This window comes from Aspergillus mulundensis (assembly GCF_003369625.1).
Source record: "Aspergillus mulundensis strain DSM 5745 chromosome Unknown scaffold_16, whole genome shotgun sequence".
Lineage (NCBI taxonomy): Eukaryota > Fungi > Ascomycota > Eurotiomycetes > Eurotiales > Aspergillaceae > Aspergillus > Aspergillus mulundensis.
Window position 1 is genome coordinate 281,425 of NW_020797904.1, and position 24,107 is coordinate 305,531.

Consider the following 24,107-nt stretch of genomic DNA (forward strand, 5'->3'; position numbering starts at 1 on the left):
GATCCAGCCGCTGCCCCCGGCTTCAGTGGATCAAGCCAGAACGTGGATAGCCCAGCTACGCCCACTCCCCAACCCGCTTAAACGGCCTAACCAGCTTCGTCGCCTCCAAATTGACAAGACACCTCGCCAAATTCACGCCGGTGATCTTCGCCTCAACAACAGACAGGATATCAACATCGCCCAGCTCCGGCGGAACATCAATAGTACACCGCACACCGAGACTAGCGATCGCGCCCAGGAACCCGTTGTCATACTGCGTCCCCGCAAGCGGCGTCGCGCTGAACGGCCGGTGCACGATACACTCGAACGTCTCGGGGAGCGCACATTCAGCAAAGTAGAACGCGCGGAAGAACAGCATGCACGCCCAGAACTGCTTGGACATGTGGTCGATCGCGCGGATGCGGTTGTGCTTCCAGCGCGTCTGCGAGATGTACTCTTCGACGGCGGTGTGGGTGAAGGGGAGGAGATTAGCGTGAGAAGGGTTCGACGCGTCGAAGCGATCCCCTTTTTCGTGTTCGAAGCGCAGCGCGGCTTCGATTTGGTAGTGGGCTAGCATGTCGGTGAAGCGGCGGAGGGGACTGGTGGACTTGATGTAGGCGTCTAGGCCCAGGGGGACGTGCTTCATTGGGCGCGGGGAGGAGACGCCGCGGGGAGCGGAGAGCTGGTAGAACCCTTGCCCGCCATACTCGGACATGTTTTCGTTTGTCAGGCGGGGGAGTTCGGGGTGGTAGTTTGTGCCGTCGTAGACGGCGGGGATGTTGCGCTCGGCGCACCATTTGGCCGAGACCCAGCAGGCGAGGTTCATGAGGAGGGAGACGAGGTCGTGTTTGGACACATCCAACACTTCGTGCGCGTCTCGTTTCTGCGGCCGGAGTTGGATGATCGGGTCGCCTATGTAGTAGCCGGGCTGGTGGACTTCCGTCGAGGGAGTCGGGAGCGGTTCGTTTCCGGCACTCATCGAGACACTGAGATTTACTTGATGAGGCCATTCCATAGCCCCGTTTTGGCGACGGTACTCGCGGAACCCGAGCATTAGCTGGCGCAAAGTGTGGAATGTGCTCTCGTCTTCTGGTGATACTGTGTCTTGTATCTCCGGGCGAGACCGTTCGGGCATGTTTCCTCCGACGACCAACGGCTCCATGGATTTATCGGCCTCGACTCCAAAGACACTGCGCAGCTTGTCGTGTGTGATGTATTTGACGTTTTGTACAGTGCCGTTGCACACATCTGTCTCTAGAACCTCGCCTTGGAGGTTCATCTTGGCACTGAATGTCAAGCAAGGTCGGCCGGGGGCGAGACTGAAGTTCTGCTGTGTCAGGTCTTTGGGAAATATGGGATAGGTCCTGTCAGGGACGTAAATTGTTTGCAGCCGCGACGATGCATATTGAACATTTGGATGGTCATGATCTAAAAATGCAGAGGGGTTGGCAATATGAACGCGGATCCAAAAAGTGTCCTCCGACCCTTGGATACGCTCAAGTGAGATGCCGTCGTCAATCTCCTCCGCGTCAACAGCGTCGACACAATACACGGGCAGCTCACCCCAGTCCTTTCGCAAGGTAGCCATTACATCAGTTAGACTTTTGTTTTGATTGGGTTCGCTCACGGTAGGTGGTGGCGTGGAGAGCACCAGGTCTGCATCCAGGAGGCGCGTATTCTCCCATGGCGCAAACACCCCAATTTCCTGCAAGAACAAAGGGGCCGAGCCAGAATTCAAATCCAAGGCGCTATACATTCCCGTAGCGCGCATGATATGCGATCCAACCGACTGCAGAGCCGACGACTTCATCCTCCTCGGCGGGATGCACCAAAGCTGGAGAAACTGAATAATGAGCTTGTCGTCTGCCGTGAAGGTGTTGGTTGGCACCCGTCGCACCACGTGCGGGTTTCCGTCCTGCCCAGGAGCGAAGCGTTGTGACGATGGACCTACGCTGGCCATCACTGTCGGTGAGCGAATTGCCCGACTCCGTCGGATTAACCCCTGTGCCTTTTGAATAAATGCCACCATCGGATGGTCCTTCGGCGGCGCAGTCTTTAGAGAAGCAGACCGAACGAGATATGCCTGGTATTGATGAAACCAATTCATAACCTTCTCAAGCATCCCGGAAATCGGAGTAGGGAAGACCATGTATTGGTGGTTAAACAGAGAGCTCCGGTCACTGTCTATCAAAAGTGGATATTGGCGACATGCCCGGTGGACGACAAATCGGATCACATCATTGATTTGCTCGGGCGCGATCTCCAGCGCGGCGCAGACTAACTCGTCCAGTGTCATCTGTAACTGCTTCTCCTTGTGGGCGACGATGTTGTAGATGTTATCGAATCGAGCGGAATTGGCCCGATAAATCGCTTGGGCTTGCACCTCAAAGTCGTTGATCTTGTCGAGAAGGTGTGCACCCGCCTCGCGCGGTACTCCGCCCTCTATCGTAGATTGCATGTCGCCACAAAGCACGGCCGTAGTATCTGGAAAATATGGGTGGAGGCGGGAGACCGACTTGGGGCTTGTGAATCCCCTCACCACGAAGTCAACATCTTTCGGCTCCGCGATCTGCCATTTCCCTCGGTGTGTGTAGAATTGGTGTTGTTTGTTGATCGTTCGGACATAGATGGCGTGTCTCATGATTTGGTTGCTGCTAGGGTTAGCATTTTTCAGCAACTCTGGTAGAAACACCTACAGTCTGAAAACCACCAAGTCGCCAGGCTGCAAATAGTCGTATGCTCCCTCTCCCTCATCGCCAAAGTCGACAAAGTCGGACATGTCCTCGTCCGCCATTCGCAGCTTATCGTCAAGCGTGTCCTCGCCGGAACTAAAGTTGACCATGTTCCCAACCCACGGTTCTGAAGGATCCGAGATGCCGATATCGCGGACTGGGTCCAAAGTGTCCGGTCTGAGCGCCCGCCATTTTCGCAAATACTCTCGAATATCTTTGTTCTTTTCGAATTCGGCCTGGAGTCGGATATCCTCAATAGACTGCGCCTGTCCCAACGAGACGTCGTAGAATGTCTCCTGTGAATCATCCTTTTCAGGTTAGGGCGACGTGCAATGATAGCCGGGGAATCACAAACCTCAGCCTTGTTGCTGTTGTACCGCCGGTTTACCACTGGGCTCGCGGCCACCCTGCTCAGCGCTGCTGGACGTGAACGGGCGGCGGCGGAGGTGCAACGGCCGAGCCTGACAAAGCCCGGACCAGTTGTCCTGCCGGAAACCCGGGCTCTGGACAAAATCAGCGGCATGATTCAGCATCCATCATAGGATCAGCAACAATCTAATGAAGGAATGGGATGAAGAACCTCGGAGGCAAATCGTCCTGCGATCAAAAAAGATAAAACTGCCGGCAGTACGCCTCACCGCTGGAGCGGTCGGAAGCTCGGTCACGTGCTGGATACGGAGGAGATCAACTGCCTTCCTTGCTTTCGCCCTCAGGACATCGGATATCAGATCCTGAGGCTGTAGTTTCACCGGCACTGAACTGCCGCTGATTGCCCTTGCTCTTAATGCTCCTCGGAGTACACGCGCAACGCCTCAATTTGTCCTGTTATCTCGAGTTGCCACTTCCATGGCGTCGGTTTGATTATCCTACGCTAATTGAGAGACCGCGATTCGTATCTCAAATATCTTTCCGGACATGTCCCCGACATGCCACTCTGAGCCGTGAACTAATAAACGCAGAGGCGCTCAATGGCTCGGCATTGCCTTCAATATTGTATAGCCTCATTCTTCGTCCGTGCGAGCACGATAGAGCCTCTCGGCCGAATACAATCAACCAACGCGGCACTGGACGTTTCGGTGTTGGAAATACGCATAAGTACATGGCAAAGTTGAGGAAAGGAACAGGCAGCAATCAATTCGGCGTGATATCCCAACCAGCCGTACACAGAACCTGTCGGCTGGCACTGCCAGACCGGAGTTATGGTAGGCCTGGGTCCCTTGCTCGGTGCTGGTGAACTGATCAGTGTGAAGATCAAGATCTTACTGATTACCTACCTAACCCAGCTGTCGGATTGTTGCTTTCCGGTCAGATCCTATCAGCATCCAATACACTTCGCTCCGCTAGCGTGCATGCAGGTACTCGCGCTGGCTATAACAGCGCTGAGGTCAACCTTTCACTTACCTACCACTCTTTAAGCAGGCCGACAACTGCCGTCCGGCCGGATACACAGTGACCGAGATGGAGATGAAGTCAGTCGGATTGGGTTCCAGCAAGGTTGAAACTAACCATGAACCTGTTCAACCTACCCTACCCCATACCCCACATCCACCCCCCGGAAGTCTGGACCCGGACCCTAGAACCTTGAAGGTCACCACGAAAGCATATTTTGACGTCCGCAGTCTAGATCCCCGAACCGGTCAATTTATTGCCTATCGAAAGATGTTGCCTAGAGATCGAGATGATCACGCAATCGTCTTCCACAAGCAAGGCGATGACCTGCCAAGCTGCCCCATGAGGCATGGCTTTCTGGGCCTAGTCGGAAATCGGATCTTGGTTTTGCTCCGAGATCTGGCCATAGTCATACTTGCATGAAGACGACGCGGTTCCGTTGGGTCGGTGACCATAACTCATCTAAAACAATACTTGATCATCTCAAAAACTGCTAAAGTTGATACACAAAGTCGGCGGTAGTCCAAGGGTAAGAACATGACGATCCTGTTCCCATTGGGCTACCGTCACCGTGTTTTTGCTTGCATGCATCATTGGCGTTCACCAGATCCTCGACTGTTTGAGTTCGAATCTCACTTGGAGTGTCCCTGCTCCTTTTTGCTATAATCGTACGTATGATAAGATCTGATTACCATCAAGTTCATTCCTATATATCACAGTCACATCATCCCGAGAAATCTCCACCCAAAATAAAGATATATAGATGCAGTGCAGCGGTGCATCAAAATCTACGAATCCCGTACCTATCATACCTAATAAACCCAATCGCTCTCTCTCCTCTGTTTTCACCAACCCACCAATTAAAAAGGGACAGCCAAATTAGAAGGTAAACTCATGCAGTGCGTAAAAGGGAAGTGTGATCGAATTAATCAATCAGCCGTCATCAACCATCGCCAACCCAACTAGCAGATCATCGTCACCCAGATCCTCGGTCCCAAGCATACCGACATCTCCACCTCCACTCACAAAATCCTCGCTAGACGGTAAATTCTCCAAGTCAAGTCCCAGCCTCGGTCCAATGCGCCGCACAAAGCTCTCGCAGAGCTTGAACGCCCGTGCTGCAGCCACAGAGCTGAAGCCAAGATGGTGCAGCCAGCGCAGAGCCTTATTCGTCTCGCCGACCATGGCATCCAGGTCGAGTTCGGGAATGTTGGAGTTTGCGCCCGTGTCTGCTGTCACTGCGTCTTCGACTGGACGCGTCGAGAGGCCGATTAGGAGGGCCGTTGTGGCCTGCATTAGGAAATGCAGGATTGCCCACCAGGGTGTTACGGTGGTGAGCCAGGCGGTGTCGGGTATTTCGGGGAGAATGGAGAGGAGGGATGTTGAAGCGCGGAGGCACTTGAGCGTCATGAGGGCGCGGAAACCGCCGCGGGAATGCGGCTCCGCGGCTCTCTGCAGGGAGCTTGGGCTGTGGGAGAGGCAGGGGCGACACAGGGTGATACGGGCGGAGTAGTAGTAGATGGCTAGGATTATGCGCTCGCGGGTGTAATCTGTTTCGTTTCCGGTAGCTCCTTTGGGGAGCTTGAAGGTATCGTCGTCCACGGAGACGCTGAAGCGATAAGGAATCGGGACTTTGTGGAGCCAGATGTCCATGCTTCGGGAATGTTTATCCAGGCGCTGTTCGAGCTGGCTTGGAGACTGTCGAAGCCCTCGGATGCTGTAGACGCTGTTGATGACGGCTTGCGCGATGATGTTGAGGTCGATGATCATGTGGAATAACAGCGCAGGGGATGGCTCGCACTTTGATAGCCAGGCTGAGGCAGACTCGGCTTGGTCCTGGTTTTGGAAGAGCGTCAGCTGTAGCCGGATGCATCGCTGGTTGCTATCGCGGAATATTTCGCTAAGACCTGGCTTATGGTCTGCGTCTTCTTCATTGAATGGGACTGGGAGGAGGGCGGCGCTGAGTCCTTCGCTGCACCCGGAAATACGGCCGGTAATAGAAGTTACGAAGTGTTCGAGGAGGAAAATGGACCACCATAGGCGGGTGCGAGCTTCTTTTGACGACGCCGGGGTCTTCTCGTCTTTAAACCGGAGGTTGATGCCCAGGGAGATGGCGGAGCGGAGGGCCATGCTTGAGAATTTCGATGCACTATGCGGTCAGTATATACAAAGCTATGGTAGCTGATGATGACATACCCGTTGACCTGGCCCAACGCAATAAGATAAACCGAAACCAGCAACATCACCTGGATCTGCTGGAGATCGTCATGCTGAAACAGCACATTCCCACTCAGACACAACTTTCTTGCCCGGTTCAAAAACACCATGTCATCCGTATCCCTCTCGCCCGCCATGACCTGGCCCGTCAGCTTACAGTACCGACAGCCCAGCGCGAAGATCATGTTCAGAACAGCCAGCCACTTGCGCGGTGGGAACTGCCTCTTCTTGTAGAACTGTTCGTACTGCGAAGTAAACGTGTGCTTCCGGACCACCGTAAACGACGGATGCACCGACTCCATGTATGCGTTGAAATACAGGTCCGCTAGCTCTTTCTCTGGGACGGCGTACTGATCAACCGAGTCGGTAAACGGAATGGCAAGGTCGTCCAAATGGTAACTCATCGAATTGATCGGGATATCTCTGCTAGTAGCATTATCCCCGTCCGGCTCGGGGTGCGCTCCGTGGCCCGATACGTCCTCGAGCTTCTGCATCCACGCGACCTCGGAGTTCTTCCCAAAAAACCCAACTGCCACCGTCTTGTCGCTGCGATTCAGGTCCTCCTTGACCAGGTCGATCTCATCCAGTGATCCTTGCGATGTGTTCGAGTCGGCGTCGCTATCATCGGCTTCTTCCCCATCATCGGACGGCGGCTGTTCGACAACCTAAACTGTTAGCTATGCCGAGGAGACATTCGAGGTACGCACCGATAAAGCCTTCCTGATCCGCTTTGCAAAATGCGGGTCCAGTTCCGCCTCCAATTGTTTCAAAAGTTTCTCGTATCGCTCAACCTTCTTTGACAATACCCCCAGCTGCTTCTGGTCCCGAATTCGCTTGATATCGATGTACGCACAGTCCAGTCCGTTCTCACGGCACTTCCGACACGCCGGCCGCCCGGCGTCGCATTTCACCTTCCGCTGCCTACATGGCTCGCAAGCTCGTGCTGACCGACGTCGCCGGGAGGTCGTCCTCACTGCGGTGGCTCGTGGAATGGCGATTTTCGGCGCGGGCATGCCGTCCGGCTGCGGTGGAGGAAGCGAAGCATTGAGGTCGGGATATTGCCCGTACAGGTAGGGCTGGTAGCCAGGGAGGGCTTGATTCGGGGGTGCAGTTGCAGCGTTCACTCCGGCCCTCCACATCCATTCGGAGTTCGGACTGTTGTTGCTGGCATTCTGGTTGACCGCAGAGCTAAAGGAAGAACGGTCGGAGCGGTAGGAATCGTCCATTACTGTCGCCCATGGGGATTATGATAGCGGCAGCGAAAGCCTTGAGGTTGTAGTCTGGGTCGTTTCCGTAGATGAAGTCAGCCAGATCGAGATTTGGGACAGAGAGCAGACAGGGAAGATTTGGGGCGGGCTACATACAGTTCGGATGATGTCATGAACCACCCACATGAAAATCAATCGTCGCGGTGACGATGGGTCCCTCGAGCTGCTCTATTCTGACAGGGTCGAATTGAAAGAGAAAGTCTGCATAAGTTTGGATCTTTATCCCGGCGCACCTATTTTTGTATCCGCGTTAGAGACCATAGGCTTACACAGCCAACTATAAGGACAGGCGGACGTCAGAGGCGTAGGAAAACCTCACTTGATCCTACCTTGAACCAGGAACCTCGCCTGGAATGACCGGTAAAGGAATTAAAAAGAACCCTGCCTTGTCGGAGAAACCTCGCAGGAGCTGGGCCAAAAGCCTACAAAGTGCCATCTAGAAATGGTACCCTGTGCCGCGAGAGACTCTACCCCTGCGTCTGGCGACTAGGTATCCCATGACGACTCATGCAACCAACCTCGTTTTGGAAAATTGTTATTTGTTACTCGGAGCTGGATCGCGAAGGTTGCAGCAGATCGTGGCAAATCCTACGGAGTAGAGATCGTCGCCCTGCAACCGGGGACGCAAAGAACCGCACGCCTGAGAGATCACATTTTTCGACGCAATCGCCCTGCACCAAGTCTATTTAGGACAAATCGTAACACCTCCCTCGCACTATGTCATCCTTACCGGAACTCAGAGTCTCATAGCGATCAAGCATGTCAGACAGACGGTGCTGCCCGAGCACACGATATCGCTCGTCCGTGTCTAACTTCTCCAGACCATTCGCATACTCGTCGCAAGTCGATCGTGCTGTGCATTCCTCGTCAAAAAGCGTTTTCATCTCGACATTTACCACAGGGGAGTAGCGGATTCGACTACCCTGGCACTTGGCGCGGACATTCAGCCTGAAGAGATGAAATAGATTCCGCCCTAGCTGGGACCGGCTGGCTATGTTCGCGAACGCCGTTGCAAGGAAGAGGAAAACGTCGTCTAGAATGTCGAATCTGCTCTGTCTCTCGACCAGCACGAAGAGGGCCAGGTTAATGGCGTAGATGGAGAAATGGTGGGCGTGAGCAAAGCCGAAATTTCCGCGCTGGATATGAACTAGGGTCGCAATGGCCCTGGCAGCCGACTCGGTTGTGTCGCGCTTGTTGCAGTCGAGCAGTGGGCTGGGACTCGTCAGGCTTTCTGGGGTTTTGAGGCCCTCCACGGCGGGGCCCAGGATTTCGTCTTCGGCGCGGAAGAGTAGAAGGATGATGACGAGAGTGTGGTATCGCATTTTCATCACGAGGACGTACGGCGCCACATCGTCGTCTCTCTTGAAGTGGGCAGGTAGTCCCTCCGTCCAGTCACGCAGCCTTCGAAACAAGACCTCTTTAATCTTGATCTGTTCCAATGCAGCTAGCTCTCTTCTGTCGCTCGCAAAAAGACTCTGGGACATGTCCCGCGCAATCTCACTTAGATTGCAAGATATGTCGAAGTACTCACTAAGGAATGATTCCTTCGCGCCTCCGTTGATGGGATAGGGTAACCAACAAGTCTTGTGATCATGTCTGTCAGGTCGATCGAGGTTAACCTGGGTTATTAGACTCGCACGTAAGAAGCCGGTGTGGACGACCCTACACATTAGTACTGTACAGAAAAGAGCAGGTGGTAGACACACGTATCAATCTGAAACAAGCCCCAGGCAGTGCGTCTGAGAGACGCGTCCATATCCTCTGGGAAATCCCTGCTCGACAGAATCGGCTTCCTTTCACCGACGAGACCGAGAGCTTCCCCAGTCCAGGTAGCCAAGTGCAGCATTTTATAACCGCAGTCGTTCTTCCCACAGAGAGAATACCTAGCCGAAAGTCAGGACAGCACGGATGAAGAGGCAGCAGATGACAACCTCTCATGCAACAGAAGTATTCCTTGCAGGTAAGTCAGCGACAATTTATCAGACTCCATTAGTCTCAGCCGTTCGGCCTCGTTCAGAAAATCCCCACCCTTGGTCACGATATCCCCGGGACTGGCATAGGCCTCCAAATAGTCTGAAAAATGCTAACCGTGTTAACATCCGTCCGCCTAACGCAAAGTGCGGCTTACACATGCATTCGCGAGCAGCGCATTCACCAAAAAGGGGCTGCAGAACTCCGAGTTCATGTCCGCCCTCATCATGTGCTTTAGAAACACGTCGCGGTCCAAGAAAGTATGAAACGGATAGTCCCATGTGAAGTACAACGAGACCAGATGGGAGACGAGTTCCGAATCGGTCGTGACATTCGTCCATGGTCTCGCAGGTACTCGGTACGGCGCGTCAACACACAGGTATTGGATGTCCATGACCTGAGGCCGCCATGACTGCATGGTATCCTCATTGATCATGTGCTGTATATCCTCGAGGTTACCGACCACTCCTTCCATCTCGTCCTTGTCTCCCTCAGTCATCTTGAGATAGTTCCCGATATGATGGCGTAGCTCTTCGTTGGTGGCGTCTCGTCGGATCATTTCGAAAAGTTCAGTGGCAGAGGCCCGGTCTTCTGCCCGCAGTACCCTGAGAAGATCGTTGAACAAGCCGCGATAATAATCCAGTTCTTCAGCCGTGCGCTTAGCCGCCACCCGACGGCGCTGGTCCAGCGTCTCATCGAATATGCATTCCCGGTTCAAGGTGCGACAGGTGTCGCAAGGCTGCCTGCCAGTGCACTAGGTGTGTTAGGTGGTTTCGGAGCCCTGGGCGAGATACTTGCCTTTCGCTTGGACTTCTTACAAGCTATGCATGCCATAGAAGCCCTCTGCTGCTTCTTGCTGGAATCGGTGGAGCCTCGGCGCTCCTCTGTCGGAGATTCATCCGGTGATATCTCACATTGTGGCGAAGGACCAGGTGCAAGATGACGATGCTGCGTTGGAGACTCAGTCATATTCGTTCAAAGGTGGCGAATCTGACTCAAGTAACCATGATGCCAGGCCGGGCCAGCATTTTCCGCTTCATGTTCTCGTACCCATCCTTCTTCTTTATATCTTAGAAGCGATGTCGATTCGCAATCGCTCTCATGACGTATAAGGCCGTTAGTATGGATGTGTGGACCAACACCCGGCAACTGCACCGACGTAAACCAGGCATGTCTGCCAATGGGCGGCTTTGACAGCGGTCTCCTTGTCAACAAGTCCGAAGAGACCGTGGGTCTTAGCAAAAGAATATGTAGAGGGTCAGGGTTCCGCCTGGACATCCCCCTCGGGATTTACACGTGATGGTGGTACGGACGGGGTCGAGGCCTTCTTCGGCCCTTGACATCTGGGGTTCCAAGTCCAAACTCTCCGGGGAGGCCGTTGGTCTTCAGGATTTTGGCATGATTAACTCGCGACCTATGTAATCACCTCGGATCCATGCGGCTCCTGCTGGGAGTTGGACATGATGCTTCATTGGCGTAGCACGGAAGAGAATCGCGAACGTGGCAAATATTTCTGGAGCCGACTATGTTTAAAATCTTGTCCATCGATATGGCTTGGGAAAATCCTGCCCTGGGGTGGTAGGAAATGTATTCCATCAAGGAAGACGGTTGCTCTTATCCAGTGTTGGATGCTTTTCTTGACCACTAGACTTGAATCGACCCTCGTTTCCCGAGAGTGGCAGATAATTCCAATTGTTTCGCTTCGGTTTATACTGTCGATTCCGATATGTGCTTATTTTCAGCCTTCGGAAGATATAACGAGCGGAAGATCCCAGAACTTGAGTACCGGATATAGGATTACGAGATACACATCGGAAGTCTGGTTGAGTTCCGTTAAGTACTTCCGATAACGCCATCAACGAGACCAGTGTCTGATATACGCAAAACGGGACTCCGTTATGTGAGGATAGCACTGGGGGTCTGACACTGCGGGCACGAGCACGAAGTAGAGAACAGAGGTACAGTAGTGTCGGTAGCTTTACACCCAAGAGGCTCGATCTATGGTTGCGTAGATTGCTTATCTATGGTGGCGCCGGTTCAGCAGCCAGCCATTGCAGCAATATGACAACAGTATTTCCGTCTGACAAAGGCATTCAACCGAAGCTCGAGGACCAAATGGGGAAGGGCGGGGGACCAGGCCAGAGACGAGAGGGGTTGGCCTGCTGGGTAGGACAGTATATGCAGCGCTGCGGGCTAAGGGCTTCTGTCGAATTGTGGTGGCTCAATGGATCAACGCATTCATCCCACTGCGGTGGGCGACATTCTCTTCGCTGGCTGTACTGCAGTGAGACGAGATCGTGGGACGTCCTGTCTGCGGATGTGTTTGCAACCATGCCTTTGTGAAATGAACTGTTGACGACAGCTCAAGATGCACGAGCTAATCTGTTTTGATACCTTTGAAGAACGACCGTGCGATTCGAAATCGACAGCAGCTGAGCACTACTAACGAGTAGGAGGCCGCAGCGACCAGGAAAAGCAATGGTGCTGCAAGTTGTTCTTTCCGGCCTCCGGAATCCGCTATCCTGTAAAAAGCGTGCGCAAATTGAGGGATGAGATGGTGAACTGAGCTAAGAGCCTAAGACCCGTCTGAGGACTGGAGGCTGGTAGGGATGTCATGGTGGGAGAGCTGGATCCTCGCGGGATCTCGATCAAATTGAGTTTTGTGTGGCGAGAATCGTCAACTGCACCCCAAGATCGACCCATCTTCTGTATGACACGTGTAAGAAAAAGAGATGTAAGAGTAAAAGAGATATACTCCGGAATCCGTGTCCTCCGTAATTTAGGCCATCATTTACAAGCAGGTTTCAAGAGTCTAAATTGGACGCACAGGACGAGACTCGATCCGATGCGCTGGTGCAATAATCGGCGGCTGGCATTGGTGTATCGCTGAATGCTGGAGAGACCTTAGCCACAGCTGTTTGCGAGTCCGATCTCAGCTGGAACCAGGGCCGGCGTGACTCTGGAATCCCCACAGAATCAGAGATGCTTGGCAGGAGACAACTCCAGTGCTCCACAGCCCAAGTGACAGGGGCTTCGTTGATAAAGAATGGAGAATTTTGACAGGCACATGCCTAGTCTAGCTCGGAGCAGTAACCATATCAGTTAGAACTTACTCCGTAGTGAGCACAGAGCAGGCACACCTATCCTGTCTTCTTTCTGGAAGAGAAGTGCTTGTGGCGCATGGAGGCGTGGCGGTGCATTCAATAGATCCGTGTCCACGTCCACTAATTCCGTCGATCCATCGGGCTTCAGACGTAATTCTTTACGCCGTCCGGAGAAGGAAATGGAATATGATTATCACTGACAGGGCTGCAGCCTACTTCGCACAAACTGTGAATCGCTGAATTGATTCAATTGACCATGGTCTATTCCTGCAGCGAACACTCTCCAGTGCGAAGAGTCGTGGTTTACTGTTCGCTCCAGGATCGGTGTCATGATCGGCATTCCTTTTTCAAAACGCCTTACAATTTCTACGACGTCACGACCAGCTTGGCGCTTTATCTTACTGCCTGGATTCTAAGATTAATCCTCAATTTATGAGCTTCGTCAGTGGCTCCTCTTTTAATCCTTCTCGGCTGCCCTGACCTCCGACCCTCCCCTCATCTCTCCACTTTGCTCCTGCCTCCTGGCCTTTCTTCTCAGCTCTGTCTCCTAAGTCCTAACTCATCCGTCAGTCGCCAAAGTCGCCTCTGGATACTCCATACTTGAGTGTAAATACATATTATCACCAACTCATGTGAGTGCATCTCTTTTATCCTTTAATCCTTCGACTCGCATTGCCCGAATTGCCGCCCTCCAGCCTCCCCGCTGCCGAGCTCCTCATCGGCAAGGCAACCATCCATTCTCGGCTCTTCCCACCACTGTTCTCCCCTCGTGCTTTGATTTCTGTGCTTTTACTCCAGCTCTGAGTTCTAGCTGCGCAGCTTTCACTGCTTTGATCTTTCAAGGCCGAGATAATACGAGTGGCTGATTGCGTTTGTTTCGTATCGTACAGTTGAGTTGTACTACAGTCGGCGACTCCGCGCCGGAGCCTCAGCGACAGCCATGGCGTCCCAGAATGCGGAAACCACGGAATTGAAGCAACAAGGAGCCATAGAGACCGTCCAGGCTGCCTCTCAAGACCCCCAATCGCACATTCGACCGGAGACTGTCGAGAAAAAGCTGGTTGATGAGACGCGGAAAGCGGGTCTCCCGGCCTACCAATTCGATCCAGACGCATCGCCCGAAGAGAAGGCTGCCGTCGCGGAAGCTGTACGTTTGCGCTCGGCAAATGTGTTCGTTTGAGTAAATAGTTCACTGACTCTCAGCCTCTTCTTCTATTTAGCGCGTTCCCCCAGGTTTTCACCATGACCGAGAACCAAAGGCAGCCGGCGTGATTACCGACAAGGTGAGCTCCAAAGGTTGAGACGCGGACTCGGCCTTTGCTAACCGAATTTTTCCCTAGGATGATGGTACCCCGGTTCCGTATGACCTTCCTCCCCCGAGATCTGCGAGTACATTGCTCGCCGACGAAAAAGCCCAGGAGACAGCAGAGGAGAAAAAGGAGGACGAGGGTGACGACGAGAAACGTTGGGCACGGGACCGAACAGGCTGGGCTCCGCGGTTTGTTCATGAGAAAACTCAGGAAGAGCACGATGAAGCGACGCTGTTGGACCATCAGACGTTGTTGGAGAGCAAACTGGACGAGAAGTTCTTTGGTGGTATGTGGCTTCCCCATACTCCAGCTTCAGTCTAGACTGACCATCCGCTAGATTGGTATCATAATGCGGGCGTTATCGTTTTCGCCTGCTTATCTTCTTGGATTGTCGCCGTTCTAGGCGGCGGGTTGGCCTGGGTCATGATTATAATGGCCGCCTGCGGCACGTATTATCGAACTTCGATTCGGCGAGTTCGACGAAATTTCCGTGATGACGTCAACCGCGAGATGGCGAAGCAGCGCTTGGAAACCGATACCGAGAGCTTGGAGTGGATCAACAGTTTCCTGGTTAAATTTTGGCCCATCTATGCTCCAGTGATGTGCGACACTATCATCAATTCCGTTGACCAGGTTCTGAGCACCTCCACCCCGGCCTTCCTGGACAGCCTACGATTGAAGACGTTCGTTCTAGGCAGCAAACCCCCGCGATTGGAACATGTCAAGACCTATCCTAAGACTGAGGTTGATACCGTCATCATGGACTGGAAATTCAGTTTCACTCCTAATGATACTATGGATTTAACTGCACGCCAGGTGAAAGATAAGATCAACCCCAAAGTTGTCTTGGAAGTGCGTCTAGGGAAAGGTGTTGTCAGCAAGGGTCTTGACGTGATTGTCGAGGACATGGCTTGTAGCGGCCTGATGAGGGTGAAGGTGAAGCTCCAGATCCCTTTCCCACATATCGAACGTGTTGATGTGTGTTTCTTGGGCCGGCCGGAGCTTGACTACGTTTGCAAACCTCTTGGTGGTGACACGCTCGGCTTCGACATTAACTTCATCCCCGGTCTTGAGAGCTTCATCAAGGAACAGATCCACGCCAACTTAGGTCCGATGATGTACGAACCTAACGTTTTCCCAATCGAGATTGCCAAGATGCTTGCCGGAAATCCTGTTGACCAGGCAATTGGTGTTGTGGCTGTTACTCTGCATGGCGCCCGTCAGCTAAAGAACCCCGACAAGTTTGCCGGTACTCCTGATCCGTATGCAGTTGTCTCCCTGAACAACCGGACTGAAGTTGGTCGGACCAAGACGATACTAGATACCGATAGCCCGAGATGGAACGAGACTATCTATGTCATTATCACATCCTTTTCTGACACTTTGACCATTCAGCCGTATGATTGGAACGAATTCCGAAAGGACAAGGAGTTGGGAACCGCCACTTTCGCCCTAGACAAGCTTGAACAAGAACCTGAGCATGAAAGTGTGTACCTCGAAGTCTTGGCAAGCGGTCGGTCTCGGGGTTCTATCCATGCAGACGTTCGATTCTTCCCCGTGCTTGAGGGTAGAAAACTGGAAAACGGTGAGATCGAGCCCCCACCGGAGCTGAACACAGGTATCGCTCGATTCACGGTTGAGCAAGCCAAGGATCTGGACGGATCTCGAAGCATAGTGGGACAACTTAACCCCTACGGCGTTCTGCTGCTGAATGGCAAAGAAATTCACATAACAAACAAACTCAAGCGAACGAACAACCCCATCTTCCAGAATGCCTCGAAGGAATTCTTAGTCACTGACAGGAAGACTGCTCGGCTTGGACTAGTGATCAAGGATGACAGGGATCTTTCCAAGGATCCCATCCTAGGATCTTATCAAATCAAGATGAATGATATGTTTAAGATGATGGAGAAGGGTCACCAATGGTTCCACCTCCATGGTGCAAAGTCTGGGCGTGCCAAACTGCTCTTGGACTGGAAACCCGTTGCCGTGGGAGGTATCTCAGGAAGCGCGGGCTACGTCGATCCAATTGGTGTCATGAGAATCCATTTCAAGGACGCAGCAGACCTTCGCAATCTGGAGAAGATGGGCAAGTCCGATCCTTACGCTCGTGTGTTGATTGCTGGATACATGAAAGGACGGACGGTGACTTTCAGAAATAACCTGAACCCGGACTGGGACGAAGTCGTATATGTTCCCATTCACAGTGTTCGTGAGAAACTCACCTTGGAAGTCATGGATGAGGAATCTGTGGGAAGTGATAGGTCTCTTGGCTCGGTGGAGATCTCTGCAGGAGACTACGTTCATGAGAACGAAGCTGGTGAATACGATATTGATGATGAGAAACAGCTCGTATCCAGTTCACTTCGCCTTGGCCAACGCGCCAAAGGGACTTTGAACTACACAGTGGCTTTCTACCCGACGATTCCTGTCGTCAACCCGGAAGACGAAGAGGAAGAGGAGGAGGAGGAAGCTGAGGCCGAGGACGACGAAGCCGGCTTGATGAGAAAGAGCACTGACTCTAAGCGCAAGAGCTACCATTCCAAGTCCAGGAGTGTAGACTCAAAGATCTCTCAAAATGGGGCTACAAACGGCACCGCGGACGTACAGACAAACGGGCGTTCGAGCCTCGACTCCCGTCCAGGTACTGGTAGTAACTCAGAAACGATGTCGGTGAGGTCTATCAAGGAGGTTCCTAAAACATACATCTCGGTGGAGGACTTGGGCAACCATGGTAAGCCTTGCAAGCTCGTTAATCGTTGTTTATCCTGTTTACAAAGGCTAATTCTGTAGAATCCGGCTTCATCGTGTTCAAGCTCCACGAGGTCCATCTTTCACGCAGCAATGTACACGTGGAGATCCTGATGGACGACTATATGTTTCCAGTGTGGTCATCTCCCAAGATTCGCACCAAGACCGCTAAAATTGAGGACAGTAAGTCATCCCTGACCTTTTAAATAATGAAGCAAACTGACATTTAGCCAGTTGGCGATGCGTTTGTGCGTGAACTTGAATTCTCAAAGATCACTCTGCGAATTGTCGAGAAGCTCAACGCGAAGAATGATGATGATGAGGATATTGTGGCCAAATTGACAGGCGACACTTTCCCTACGCTTCAGCGCATCTTGTATACACCAACTGAGCTTTCCCTCCGATCCAGCGAGGGAGAGGTGAGCAAGGTCACCGTCAGTGCGCGGTATATTCCTGTCACTATGAAACTCGACCCCGCAGAAAGTATCAACAACATGGGAACCCTCCGCGTGGACGTCTTGGATGCTGCCGATCTTCCATCTGCAGACCGAAACGGATACAGTGATCCGTACTGCAAATTCCGCCTGGATGGCAAGGAGGTCTTCAAGACCAAAGTACAAAAGAAAACCCTCCACCCTGCTTGGAACGAATTTTTCGAGGCACCAATCAAGTCACGTATTGGTGCCAATTTCCGCTGCGATGTCTATGATTGGGACTTTGGCGACAAAGCCGACTATCTCGGTGGTGTCCCGATCAATCTGGAGATGCTGGACCCTTTCCAGGCACAAGAGGTTTCTCTAACTCTTGACGGAAAGTCCGGGGCTATCAGATTGAAACTGTTGTTCAAGCCTACTTATGTCATGCGCTCTCGCCAAGGATCGTCTACTTTCTCCGGTACATTTGCTACACCCGGGAAAATTGTCGGTGCTCCGGTCAAAGGAGTTGGGTTTGTTGGTGGCAACGTGATCAAGGGCGCCTCATTCTTGGGGCGTGGGATCATGTCAAAGATTCGAGGAGATGATTCCTCTAGCGACGAAGAACAAGAGCAGCAGAAGGAGGTACCATCGGCCATCTTGGTGGAAGGAGACTCGCCTTCGAGCTTGCCGCCGAAGAACGATCTTCACCATTCGCGCACTCGAAGTGGTGCATCGCATTACGGCGATAAGCTCAGTATTGGTGGCAAGGGCGAAAGTGGAACTGCTAGGATATCAGTTGTGTCCGCGAGCGGGTATCCTCCCTCGGCCAATGTCCGCGTGCTAGTACGCGCGCTGGGTGCGAAAGGTGCCAAGGAAGTTCTCAAGACCAAGGCTATCAAGAGCGGAGGTGGCCCTGTCCTGTTTGATGCTTCGAGCGAAAGCTGTCGGGTGCACAACACGACAGCGGATGCGCAGTACCAGATCAGGGTAGTTGACCATTCAACGTTTGGCTCTGATGACGTTCTGGGTGAAGCACCTTTCTTTGTTGGCGACCAGGGATCAGTTTCTGGACAGGAGAAGACGGTGAATGTTGGCAATGGTGTGGTTACTGTCCGGAGCAGCTTTTCGGCCTCCTCAGACAATCTACGGCCCGGGACAGCATATTCGCACGCAGGCGATAATGCTTCGGAGGGGGCAGACAGCCCCGACTCGAAGAAGCCTCGACGTAGCTTCCTTAGCAAACGCCATGTCAGTGGAGCGTGAGAGTACTAATTATGATGATGCTGCATGCTTTTTATTGCTTTTCCTTTTGATTTTGGTCGGCATCAAACGTTGTGGACTCCACATTATGTAGCGTTTGGTGACGATATTGGGCGGATGCTGTTGGATATCGGATTATGACTGTTAGATACCTTACTTGAAGCGAATGTTAGTTTACTGCTACCCAGGCTACCATTGCGTACACGCCTGTAAACCGACTTGTCTCTGCCTGCAGTTGTAGCTGTACTCGGACCATGTGTTGTGACCCGGGTACCGGATAGGGTGAGACATGTTCTGTTTATATTTAGCCTCAACCCACCAAGGTCTCAACCGCGGTCCCCTCGAGGCTCTTGTTGGCGCTCAGGGCGACAAGCGAGCTCAGGGATGCCATTAATATTCCCGTTCGGCCGGCCCGAAGAAAAGGGGAGATCAGGTGCAAGTGGGATTTAAAATTAGCACGGCGAGCGATAGTCTCAATAATCTGTTCCATACAAGGCTGTTGGAGTGGGTTGCCTTCGATAGTGGCTCTAGGAGCTAGCTCTCTTTATCCACGGGTGATTATGAGCTGGGCATGTGTATCTATGCAAGGTGGCTGGACTACTGTCGGCACACTACACATATCAGAAGCTAATATTATCATTGATACGAACGAGAAAGCTGAATCGTCCTGTGCTTGAGTTTGACAGTTGGGATGACGAGGCGGTGGGGCGTGTTTTATGAGATCTTATTTATTGAACCCTGTTACCCTGAGGGGAGCCGATGGAAAGGGGCGCACGCAGGCTGGCCTAGATCGGTGCCGGTCTGGAATTGACTGAAGAAAGGAGGTTTCAGGCAGGTGTCACTTAGTCTGTCAGATGATAATTGATATCAGTTTGTTGGCAACTTTGGGCGAGACATGCAGCAGGAGTGAGCATGTTGAGTCTAAACGCTACAGCACCTTGTATCTTTCAGCCACAACCACTCTAGATGGATAGGTACTCAATAACGGTGTACTCTCCGTGCTCATAGCCATAGCAACAGTACCTGCTAGCTGGTCACCTGGCCTGAGACTTTTTGAATCTGTCTGGAATGTTTCTAATTCCTGTCGGCATAGCTGCCTGTACTGTCACGGGGGCCCCTCAGTATGGGTAACTTTGGTAAGATACGGTCACGGAGCTCCCCCTCCCTAGTGGAGATTGTTGTTTTCGTCATAGTCCGCCCTCTCAATAAAACCACCGACGTCCACCTTGTCTTCCAAGCTTCCCTCCAACTTTCTCTTCTCCTCCTCATCCCCTTGGCTTTTGCCTCCAACCCCCTGTCCGTTTGCCATTGGATTGTAAGTGTGCCTTGATCCGTTCCAATCGCGCTTGTATCGCACTGTTGCCGTCATCCCTCCTTCGCCAGCGATCGACGCCAGCGACACACCATGTCTGCTGTGGCAACGTGGATCAAGGAGCCTGCCTGTTTCTGCCCGGTTCAATTGACACAATTACCCGGCTGCAGTCTCTTATATATTCCTCGTCTCCGTCGCTTGAATTGGCGCTTCGATACTAACTGCTTCTCTCCAACAGTAGCCTAAATCCTTGCTTCATTCTCGAGCACACTCCTCCGCATACCAACATCAAAACAGTACACCACAGACACAATGGCTACGAAAGATCTGCCTACTCACCTTTCCACCGGCGGCTTTGGCAAGCACCATGGCAAGACTCAGTCTCACATGGTAAGTTTTGTTCAGTTTCCACTTTCGTGGCTTCCTTCTTTCTCTGGCGTGTTTGGCGCTTGGAAAGCGCCGCCCGCTATGACGTCTGCTCTGCCCTTCCCGCTTCAGGTTCAGTCCACCAAGTTTCAGCAGGCAGCGGCTTGGTACGCCACGAACCAGCACTGGTTGCGATTGCCGCAACTGATGTTCCTTGTGATGCCCGCTTTTTTGGAGTTCTTGGTCGTCTCTGCTCGCTATGTTGGCACTCCATGAATTCTCTTAAAGGGCTCACAGTACCACGTTCTGGCTACGGTATCCGTTTCCAGCACGCAATGTCGCATGCTGTACTTCGGTGGGCTCCGCTCGGTACACAGGTCTGATTTTTTGATTCGCTGTGTCTATTTGCTGTTCTTCAATTCTGCTGTTGAACGTGTAGCTGTCTTGTACTTTCTCGCTTCTTGAGCTAACGTTTTAGGCATTCGAAAATGCCTCAACCAGTGTTGCCGCTTCTCAGATGCGTAACGCTCTGAACGCCCTCGCCGAGACCGTCCCCGATGACAACGAGCGCAAGCGATTCGAGGCCGAGATGGACAACTTCTTCGCTCTCTTCCGCAGATTCCTCAACGACAAGGCCAAGGGTAACGCCGTCAACTGGGACCGCATTGCCCCTCCTCAGCCCTCGCAGGTCGTCAACTACGATGACATTGGCAAGGAGTCTTCTGTTGAGTTCCTCAACAAGTTGGCTGTTGTCAAGCTCAACGGTGGTCTCGGTACCTCCATGGGTTGCGTCGGCCCCAAGTCCGTCATCGAGGTCCGTGAGGGCATGTCCTTCCTGGATCTGTCCGTCCGCCAGATCGAGCACCTCAACCGCACTTACAACGTCAACGTCCCCTTCGTTCTGATGAACTCCTTCAACACTGACCAGGACACACAATCCATCATCAAGAAGTACCAGGGCCACAACGTCGACATCATCACCTTCAACCAGTCTCGCTACCCCAGAATCATCAAGGACTCGCTTCTCCCCGCGCCCAAGTCCTTTGACGCTCCTCTGCAGGACTGGTACCCCCCTGGACATGGTGACGTATTCGAGTCTCTGTACAACTCTGGTACCCTCGACAAGCTCTTGGAGCGTGGCGTTGAGTACATTTTCCTTTCCAACGCCGACAACTTGGGTGCCGTTGTGGACACCCGCATCCTGCAGCACATGATCGACACGAAGTCCGAGTACATCATGGAGTTGACCGACAAGACCAAGGCCGATGTCAAGGGTGGTACGATTATCGACTACGAGGGCAAGGTCCGTCTTCTTGAGATCGCCCAGGTGCCCAAGGAGCACGTCAACGAGTTCAAGTCCATCAAGAAGTTCAAGTACTTCAACACCAACAACATCTGGATGAACCTCCGCGCCATCAAGCGTGTCGTTGAGGAGAACGAGCTCGAGATGGAGATCATCGCCAACGAGAAGTCTATCCCCGCCGATAAGAAGGGCGAGGCCGACCAGGCTATCTACCAGCTCGAGACTGCTGTCGGTGCCGCCATTCGCCACTTCAAGAACGCCCACGGTGTCAACGTTCCCCGTCGCCGTTTCCTTCCCGTCAAGACCTGCTCCGACTTGCTCCTGGTCAAGTCCGACCTCTACCGTCTCGAGCACGGTCAGCTTGTCATGGACCCCAACCGATTTGGTGGTGTCCCCGTCATCAAGCTCGGAGGAGACTTCAAGAAGGTCTCTGACTTCCAGAAGCGCATCCCCAGCATTCCTCGCATCGTTGAGCTGGACCACCTTACCATCACCGGTGCGGTCAACCTGGGCCGCAACGTAACCTTGAAGGGCACGGTCATCATCGTGGCCACAGAGACCAGCACAATCGACATTCCCCCAGGATCCGTACTGGAGAACTGCGTTGTACAGGGCAGTCTGCGTATCCTCGAGCATTAAGCGGCCATTGAAGCCATAATGTATCTAGCTTCCTAATTACCAATTACCTTCTCGCCTGTTTATTTGTTTGCTCTGGCATACATCGAGCGAACCGGATCATGTAGATCAGTTTAATTTAGTAATAATGTTCGTGTCGGTGTACTCTGTTGAACCTGTGCAAGTGAAATACACTCAAGTACCTAGACCTAGACATCTCATCGAGGTAACGTCTGAATTGTTCTGGGCTACAAATATAGAGAGAGTAGTTCCTTGCCTCCGTCAACTGTTATTTTACACCAGGTAAGGTCAATCCAAGCAATCCTCTATGCTTATCCTCCAACTCTACACACCGACACCTTACGTGGAACTCCATTACCCTCTATCCGTACCACAGTCTACCCGTCATTTCGCCGAGTCGAACGACTCAGCAAGGTGACGTGTATACTCCAGAACGACCGAGACAGCGACGGTGGCTGCTGACGGAGGAACATAGCTCGCTTTGCCTCGTATCATCAAGTGGAGAATGAGATATATTATCATGTATGTACGCACATGTACGTAGGTCATAGGGGTATCAAACCAACGCCATCCCAATCGAGTCCATCCATCCACCCAACTAGCTAGCTAATAGATCCCCTCCCTTATATTCGGATGTTCCGTTGTACTCATTAGGTTCTGCCTTCCCGCTCCGCCTTCTGGCTTCTGCCACCAGGTACCGCCTTTAGTGGTTCCGTGTTTATAATTATATATTTATATTTATTTTTATATTTAGGGACCTGTACCTTTTATTTTTATAACATATTTAATTTTTGCGCGTAGCTAGGTTAAATCCCTTTATTATTACTACTACCTTTATTATTTTTAGTAGTTTTTAAGGTTATTTAAGCTTTGTTTAGGGTATATTAATCCTTATATTAATTTCTAATTTTAGTGCTGCCTGTATTATATTTAGCGCTTTTAGGGGTAATTTTTTTATTATTACTATTATTTTTGCTAATATTTAGTAATTTTTTAGGCTAGTTTAGCTTTATTTAGGTACTTTAATTCCTAAATCTTTAGGCATGTTAATCCCTTTATTTTTTTATTTTTTTATACTGCCGTCCCTGCTAACTTTAGTAGTTTTTTAGGCTAGTTTGCCTTTATTTAAGCTTTTTAATTTTTAAATTTTTAAGTATATTAATCCCTTTATTTTTTTATACTAGCAACCCTGTTTGGCTTTGCTTAGGGTTTTTAATCCCTAAATATTTAGGCATGTTAATCTTTTTATCCCTTTATACTAGTAACCTTATTTAGCTTTGCTTAGGGTTTTTAATCCCTAAATATTTAGGCATGTTAATCCCTTTATTTTTTTATACTGGCAACCTTATTTAGCTTTACTTAAGGTCTTTAATCCCTGGATATTTAGGCATGTTAATCCCTTTATCCCTTTATACTAGTAACCCTGTTTAGCTTTGCTTAGGGTTTTTAATTCCTAAATGTTTAGGTATGTTAATCCTTTTATTTTTTTATACTAGTAACCCTACTTGGCTTTATTTAGGGTTTTTAATCCCTAGATATTTAGGCTTTTTAATTTTTTTTATATACTAACTCTAGTAGTTTTTTAGGCTATTATTTAAGCACTTTAATTTTTAGATTTTTATATACTACTTAGCCTATATTTAGCGCCCTTATTAATATTTTACCCCTAGTTAGTCCTTCGTGGCCACCTTTTTTACTAGCTTTTTTATAGTTTTTTAGGCTAGTTTAGCTTTATTTAGGCTTTTTAATCCCTGGATATTTAGGCTAGTTTAACTATATTTAAGTACTTTAGTCCCTAGAGCTAGCCCCTTTTAGCTTATATTTAGTTTTAATAATATATAATTAAGCATGTTTTTTTATCCCTTTACACTACTATCCCCGCTAATTTTAGTAGTTTTTTAAGTTATTTTAGCTTTATTTAGGCACTTTAATCCCTGGATATTTAGGCTAGTTTAGCTTTATTTAGGCTATTTAATTTTTAGATTTTTAGGCATGTTAATCCCTTTATTCCTTTGTATTACTATTTTTACTAACTTTAGCAGTTTTTTTAAGCTAGTTTAGCTTTATTTAGGCTTTTTAATTCCTGGATGTTT

At 51.1% G+C, this 24,107-nt stretch overlaps 5 protein-coding genes across 5 annotated transcripts; 2 read left to right on the forward strand and 3 right to left on the reverse strand.

Annotated features, from left to right (window-relative positions):
* Positions 1-55: 55 nt before the first annotated feature.
* Positions 56-3,234, reverse strand: DSM5745_10677 (exoribonuclease II; the record flags this gene model as incomplete). The annotated part of the gene is made up of 3 exons (XM_026752693.1): positions 56-2,630; positions 2,676-3,019; positions 3,067-3,234. 3 exons carry the CDS (start codon positions 3,232-3,234, stop codon positions 56-58), a joined length of 3,087 nt encoding a protein of 1,028 aa, XP_026598711.1.
* A 1,799-nt stretch (positions 3,235-5,033) lies between these two features.
* DSM5745_10678 (uncharacterized protein) lies at positions 5,034-7,543 on the reverse strand (the record flags this gene model as incomplete). Its single annotated transcript, XM_026752694.1, has 3 exons — positions 5,034-6,249; positions 6,297-6,982; positions 7,025-7,543. 3 exons carry the CDS (start codon positions 7,541-7,543, stop codon positions 5,034-5,036), a joined length of 2,421 nt encoding a protein of 806 aa, XP_026598712.1.
* Positions 7,544-8,271: 728 nt separating this feature from the next.
* On the reverse strand, positions 8,272-10,115 carry DSM5745_10679 (fungal specific transcription factor domain-containing protein; the record flags this gene model as incomplete). Its single annotated transcript, XM_026752695.1, has 3 exons — positions 8,272-9,247; positions 9,292-9,468; positions 9,934-10,115. 3 exons carry the CDS (start codon positions 10,113-10,115, stop codon positions 8,272-8,274), a joined length of 1,335 nt encoding a protein of 444 aa, XP_026598713.1.
* A 3,485-nt stretch (positions 10,116-13,600) lies between these two features.
* DSM5745_10680 (putative membrane bound C2 domain protein (vp115)) lies at positions 13,601-18,400 on the forward strand (the record flags this gene model as incomplete). Its single annotated transcript, XM_026752696.1, has 6 exons — positions 13,601-13,807; positions 13,881-13,943; positions 14,001-14,256; positions 14,308-16,704; positions 16,764-16,904; positions 16,956-18,400. The coding sequence occupies 6 exons, from the start codon at positions 13,601-13,603 to the stop codon at positions 18,398-18,400; spliced, it is 4,509 nt and encodes a 1,502-aa protein (XP_026598714.1).
* A 1,621-nt stretch (positions 18,401-20,021) lies between these two features.
* ugp1 (UTP glucose-1-phosphate uridylyltransferase) lies at positions 20,022-22,017 on the forward strand (the record flags this gene model as incomplete). Its single annotated transcript, XM_026752697.1, has 2 exons — positions 20,022-20,099; positions 20,554-22,017. The coding sequence occupies 2 exons, from the start codon at positions 20,022-20,024 to the stop codon at positions 22,015-22,017; spliced, it is 1,542 nt and encodes a 513-aa protein (XP_026598715.1).
* Between the last annotated feature and the right edge of the window lie 2,090 nt (positions 22,018-24,107).